The 7091-nt window shown below is 37.3% G+C and overlaps 1 protein-coding gene and 1 pseudogene across 1 annotated transcript; both read right to left on the reverse strand.

Annotated features, from left to right (window-relative positions):
* Positions 1-798: 798 nt before the first annotated feature.
* On the reverse strand, positions 799-1222 carry LOC142446819 (ATP synthase F(0) complex subunit C3, mitochondrial pseudogene; annotated as a pseudogene).
* A 4116-nt stretch (positions 1223-5338) lies between these two features.
* LOC142446820 (olfactory receptor 52A1-like) lies at positions 5339-6289 on the reverse strand. Its single transcript, XM_075548558.1, has one exon. It carries the CDS (start codon positions 6287-6289, stop codon positions 5339-5341), a length of 951 nt encoding a protein of 316 aa, XP_075404673.1.
* Positions 6290-7091: the final 802 nt, after the last annotated feature.

The following is a 7091-nucleotide window of genomic DNA, read 5'->3' on the forward strand; positions in this document are numbered from 1 at the left end:
CTTTTTTGTGGATGTGATATGTTCCACAAATCATGAAAGGATTAACCTGCAAAATGTGACTTTCACATCTGCTAATATTATAATTATTATGCCCATTAGAAAACAGAGGCACACATTGTTTGTGTAAGTTTTCTCAAGAAATTCAGTAAGAATGTGACAGAACAAGACTTCCATGCAAGGACTATAGCTTTAGATTACATTGTTTTAAATATCATACTATGTTGCCCACCTGAACATAAATATTAAGCTATTACTTACTTTATGAAAATGGAAACATGTAAGTAATTCTAAATATTTCACTTTTTTTACCTTACATCTTATCTTCTTTTTCATTGGTACATTTCTTGAGCCTCCCTTAAACATTTTTAATCTAATACAGTCTATTATAATCTGGCATAACTCAAAACAAGGATATTTCTCATTTTCTTAGAGGATTATCCTATGAATGAATCCTGGTAACATTATGGCTATGCTTTCCTAATTTTAGTCAAACACGAAGGATCTGAAAATCCTACTTAGCAATGTGCTTAGTAACCACTTTGAAGTCAATATCAAATCATGTTTTTCTACTCCTTATCTCGAATCTAAAACACTCTTATATTACACAAAAGAATTAATTTTTTATTTCATTAAGAATATTGACCTAATTTTTAAAAAGTTTTCATCTTAAATGAAATGACTTTGGGAAGAACATATATTTCTATGACACCAACACTACAGTTTTTGGAGTCAGTTAGATAGAATTACATCCATTCCATAATTAGTATGAATGCCAACATCTCTAGCCATTCATTTTTGTTACATGGCAAACAAAATCAAGAAAGCAACCATCAAACCAAAGAGCCCACAGCTTCAGAGAAGGCAAATTCCAGGATAGCATATGAGAACAGCTGCTGCTTCAGCGAAGGGTTTCTGGCATAACCAATGATGAGGCTCCGATGACGGTTCCAATGCCAGCACCAGAACCAGCCACTCCTACTGTTGCAGCACCTGCACCAATACATTTGGTAGCAGTATCAATGTCTCTGCTGCTTGTGCTGGTCTGAAACTCCCTTCGGATCAGTGGAGAAACACCAGCCTGGGCCCCAGTAAACACTGCTGAGCCCTCTCCATTTTTATCCTCTGGTTGATATAAGGCTGATGCAGAAATTGATCTGTATGCAACACTGGATCCAGCTCGGATCAGAGCAGGGGTGCAGGCGAGCTTAGCGCAGGGGAACATCCTTTTTTTTTTTTTTTTGTCTTATGCAGTATTTCTTTATTCTCTGAATGCTCTCCATTTTAAAAATTATATAGTTTCCTATTAATATTGTAAAACTGTCTTCATTTATATATTTGCCTAAATTTAGAGTGAAAATGTGACTGCTCCCCCTTTTTTAATAAATCATTTTATTGGGGCTCATACAACATCTTTAAGAGTCTTCAGAGAGGCGCAGGTCCATGGAGGCACGACTGGTAACAGGCAGTGTGGGCTCCTCTCCCATTTCATTGCTTTCCGGTAGGTGGCACCAGCGGCAGAGGTTGAAAGAGTGGGGCTTTGACCTCATTATTCATGGAGTGAACAAAACTACTTCTATTCTATGTACAAATACTCTGTTCAAAACTCTATTTATTAACTGTAGGTCTAAACCATGGGTGGTAAATTTTATTGTAAATTGACTGGTTGTAAATATTTTAAATTTTGTGAAATAAACTCTATTATTTTGCCACCATAGTATAAGAACACTTGCAATGCATAATTGAATGGGTGTGGCTATGTTCTTGTAAAATTTCTACTGCTGCAAGGCCCAAAACTTGATATGTGCTATAGTTTTTGCATAGGTCTGATACATTCGTATTCTGCATAGTCGATCAACTATAAGTCTAGGTTTTATATTAATAAATAGAGTTTTGCCTAGTTGTTATAAGTATTGCCCCATTTTTAATCACTTGGAGCCAAGTTTACCTTATTCAAGACTGTTTAGTGTTTTCCCCATTGTCATTGCACTGTCTTTGAATTTCCAAGGAGATCAAGGTCAGATCCAGTTCTTTCCTTTTGGCTGTCTTTTTTAGTTTTCTAATGGTAATCTGTCATTTAATTCACTTTATTTCTTGTAATTCGTGAATATATTGCTAATTATTTTTGTATTTTTGGTCATGAGAGGTATTGTTGATTTGCTTTCTAGTAATGTCTTTGTACAGTTTGCTGGTAAAGTATTGATAGCCCAATAGAAGGACCTATGAAGTGTTTCATTTGGTTTTCTTTTGTTGTCACGACATCATGATTTTATAGATTCCGTTTTTCTTCTCTTGCTATTTATTTTCCATTGTTTTGTACTGCCCTCTATGCTTAAAATCTTTCCCTTTACTAACACTTTTCCCGGGGAAAATCATTATATCTTACGATTTAGATCAGCTTTCTATTGACACTTTAAATAAAATATGCTCACACAAGAAATTGAAATTTTCACAATCATAACAAACTTAATTTTTAAATGTATAAAACAAGTTCAGTTCAAGGGTAAAGTAAGGATGAGATGTGATACTGACCTAGACATATCTGAATTGAGTGGACTGTACACAGGTATCCATGAGAGAAAGACAATACAAAATGTTTCCACTAAAATGAGGGAGAGAGAATTGGTAAGACTGTACACTATTACGAGGTGGGAAACTTCTCATTGACATCTACTTTATGTTGACTCATGGTGACCCTATAAGGCAGGATAGAGCTGTCCCATAGGCTTCTGATTCTGTAAGTCTTCATGGGAGTAGAAAGCCCCATCGTTCTCTCTTGGAGAAGCGAGTCATTTCAAACTACTGACCTTTCAGATTACAGCCCAACCAATAACCACTACACCAACTGGGATCCCTGTTAAATGGTGGGAACCTTAGAAACCAGGAAAAACAATACATTCATGTCACATTTTAGTTCTCACAGGTTTTAATGCATAAAGTTCATAAGTTCATAGTGTTGTAAATAAAAGACTATATGAATTAATAAAAAGAGGAGAATAAACAAATCTCTTACATCAAAGAAGTTCAAATACTGTCTGCAGATACTTCTACCTCAGAGAAGAGACAGAAAACCCCACTGCTTAAATATGGTCTCTATTCTTGTCTTCTAAAGAGTGCAGGATCAAATGGTATTTTATTTCAAAGGAATATCCTGTCAGTAAATAAACTTGATAAACACTACCTTAGACATATTACAAAAACACAGCCAATGATAAATCGTGATGATAGTCTATACCTGTGGTATGATGTGATCAAAATAGCGGCTAATTCTTATAAGCTGGATCTCAGTATGACAAAACAGGAAACAGTAATACAATAGAAGGCTATGCTACAATACACCGCATGCTGTTTCGCAAGATTGTCAGGTTCACCAGAAACAGGGAAAAGCTCAGGAACACATTGGATTCAATGTCTTGGATGAGATTAAGATATAGAAAAGGACATTAGTTAAAAACTTACCACAAGGTGTAGAAGGGACCAGTTATCAAATATCAAAACACTACAAATCATGTTAATAGGTGCCCACCTTCCTGATACTATCAAAGAAGACAAACGTGTGCAAAAGCAAATGTGGTAAAGAAAGCTGAAGGTGCCAGGCGGTCAATAGATATAGCGTCTGGGGTCTTAACAGCTTAAAGATAAACAAGTGGCCATATAGCTCAGAAGCAACAAAGCCCACATGGAAGAAACACATCAGCCTGTGTGACCAAGAATTGTCAAAGGGATCAGGTATCAAGCATCAAGTAACAAAAGATCATATCATTGTAAATGTAGGTGAATGCAGAGTGGAGACCCAAAATACCATCGGTAGCCAACCTGACATCCCATTACTGAAGGGTGGTGAGGAGGAGATGAGCCAGTCAGGGTACAGGGTAGCAATGTTGAAATATTTAACTTTCCTCTAGTTCTTAAATGCTTCCTACCCTCCACTATCATGATTCCAATTCTACCTTACAAATCTGACTAGACCAGAGGATGTACATTGGTACAGATAGCAACTGGAAACACAGGGAATCCAGGACAGATGACTCCTTCAGGACAAGTGGTGAGAGTGGTGATGCCTGGAGGGTGGGGGGAATATGGGTAGAAAGGGGGAACTGATTACACGAATCTAGGTATAGCCTCCTACCTGGGGGATGGGCAGCAGAGAAGTGGGTGGGGGGTGGTGAAGACGTCAGACAGTGTAACATTTGACAAAATAATAATTATTTATGAATTATGAAGGGTTCATGAGGTAGGAGGAGTGGGAATGAGGGAGAAAGAAAATGAGCAGCCGACATTAAGGGCTCAAGTAGAAGGCAAAAGTGTCGAGAATGATGATGGCAACAAATGTACATTATGCTTGGCACAATGGATTTATGTATGGACAGTGATAAGAATTGTATGAACCACCAAAAATGATTGAAAAAAACTTAAATAAAATTATGGAATTGAATCTTATAGTAAAAACATAGGTTCATTGATTTTTAAAAAATGTTTGTACAGTTTTATTGACAACAATGCACATATCACACAATTCAATAGTTTAAATGTACTACAGTTGTGCAATATGACCACAATCAATATTGAACCATTTTCTGCTTTTTGGTCCTCATCATAAGTTCCTATTTCCATTAGCCTAACCTAACCTAACTCCCAATAAATCGTAACCATTTAGAGCATAAATTCTGAGCATCCAGTCTGTGGAAGACTAGAGTTGACAGCGAAAACTTTGAGGACTGACATTTAAATAGCCTTGCGATCACATAGAGTGCATTGAAAAAGAGAGTAATGTGGAGGTAGTTAGGTTAAATTCTAACACCTTATAATTTTTTCTCCTAATTTTGTTCTAGTTATTATTATTTTCTGTTACCTTTACAAGTGAAGGTTTTTTTGATTTTTTTGTTTTGTTTTTCATTGTTTCTTACGTATCTGTGTATATTTTTATTTATATGAAAACCAGGACTGGCAAATCAATAGAGTCAGGTACTGGTTCATTGATTTTTGTACTGAAATACTTTCATGTTTATAATAATTTTAAACTAATGCTAAGTTAATGCCTTTAGACGTGCTTTTAAGGAATTTCCCTCACTAAAAGATAAATGGTCTTTTGAGAAATATTTATTAAATCTTTTTATGTAAACCACTAATAAAATGTGATTAACTCTTCTTCAATAATTCTCCACCAATTAAAAGTGAAAATATTCTTTTAAGGAATGAGAACCTTAAAAGTTGTCTCTATGTGAATCTACAATGTTCTATTTCAGCACACTGTAAACAAGTCAAATTACAGAATCTCCTCAAAACCAGCATTTCTCCGAGTTGACTTTTGCCATTTAAAATGAAACATGGTCACTGAGAATCAAGACGGGTCCCTGGAGGAGAACATTCTGGACACTCGATATCGAATCTGCTTGGTCTTTACCCCATAAACTAGAGGGTTGAGCAAAGGTGGGACAAGCAGATACAGATTGGACAGAAGAATGTGAATGTAGGGCGGAATGTGGAACCCAAACCTATGCGTAAAGAAGGAGAAGAAAGCCAAGAGGTAAAACTCCAGGAAGACACAGATGTGAGCGATGCAGGTGTTGAAGGCTTTGGATCTTGCTTCCTTTTGAGGCAAGTTGAAGACTGTTACAAATATGCGGATGTAGGAGAGTGTGATGAAGATGATGTCAACTCCTAGAATACTAAAAGCCACAAAGAGACCATAGATCTTGTTGATTCGGACATCTTCTGCTGCTAACTTCACGATGGCCATGTGCTCACAGTAGGAGTGAGAGACCACAGTGGTGCGGTAGAACCTGAGACGGCATTTGATGAGGATGAGACACGGGGCTACAAGGAGGGCAGCTCTGAGTGTCACTCCGGCTCCAATCTGAGTAAGACGCTGATGAGTAAAAATGGTTGCATGTCTCAGAGGATCACAGATTGCCACATAGCGGTCCAGGGCCATGGCCAGCAGAATGCCCGACTCAATACACTGGAATGTGTGGATGAGCCACATTTGCAGGAGACAGACTTCAAAGTATATCTCTGCTAAATGGAACCAAAATATTCCTAGCATTTTGGGTAGGATGCACGTACTGAGAGCAATGTCAGTTGCTCCAAGCATTGCCAGGAAGAGATACATGGGCTCATGGAGGCTTCGCTCAGATTTGATGATGACAAGAAGCAGGGAATTGCCAAAGAGGGCGATGATGTACATGGCACAGAAGGGAATTCCAATCCAGAACTGCACAGCTTCCAAGCCAGGGATACCGATCAGTGTCAGCAGTGGGGGCATGAAGATTGTGACATTGAGTTTGAACATGACGCTGGAGAGCAGCCCTATGAAAGCTGGTGCTTCAGTGCCGGTGTGCTCTTCTTTTTAAAAACCTAGATTGATGGGAATTTATAAAGTTATAGAGGTTACTGTCACTTTGAAGGTTATTTTGTCTAACATTTACATGGATGCAGAATGGCTCCCAGAGTGGTTCACGGCCCGTGTTTTTCTGCATTTCAATGCCTTATCTCATTCTCATGCTTCTTCATTTCCTCCCTGTCAACGTGAGTACATACAAACACACACTTGGTTCAACATGCAAATAAACCTACTAACAATTCGTGTGTAGGCATTTATGTCTGTCTGTTGAAGAATATGCTGTTGAATATGAGTTTTCTCACATTTTTAGGGACTTACTCTAAGTGTTATCTATGCTTCTTTTCTTTCTTACTTAAGAAATACTCTTTCATGCTCCCAGTCCACTAGGAATCTATGAAAAGAAAGTTACATCTTATCTTAAGGTTTATATCAATCTATAAAGACTCTGAGAAGCTGAAAGTATACTTCGGCTTTTGTAGGTTAGAATAGAACTTCAACTCTGATGTTTCAAACATCATAGGCCAGCAGTGAACCCTAGGAAAATATTCTCTCAGTGCACTAGATACAATAATATATTTTAAATATAAACAATAAAAATACAATTTGTATTTTACTTTCTGCTTTACTTTGACTTTGGAAGCTGCCTTTCAAATTTGTTTGTCCAATGACTTTCTCAAAACTTGTACTATCTATGTTTTTATGTACCTGTTTTTCCCAGGGTGACAAAATACTTCGTTTTAACACCTGTTAT

This window comes from Tenrec ecaudatus, chromosome 4 (assembly GCF_050624435.1).
Source record: "Tenrec ecaudatus isolate mTenEca1 chromosome 4, mTenEca1.hap1, whole genome shotgun sequence".
NCBI lineage: Eukaryota > Metazoa > Chordata > Mammalia > Afrosoricida > Tenrecidae > Tenrec > Tenrec ecaudatus.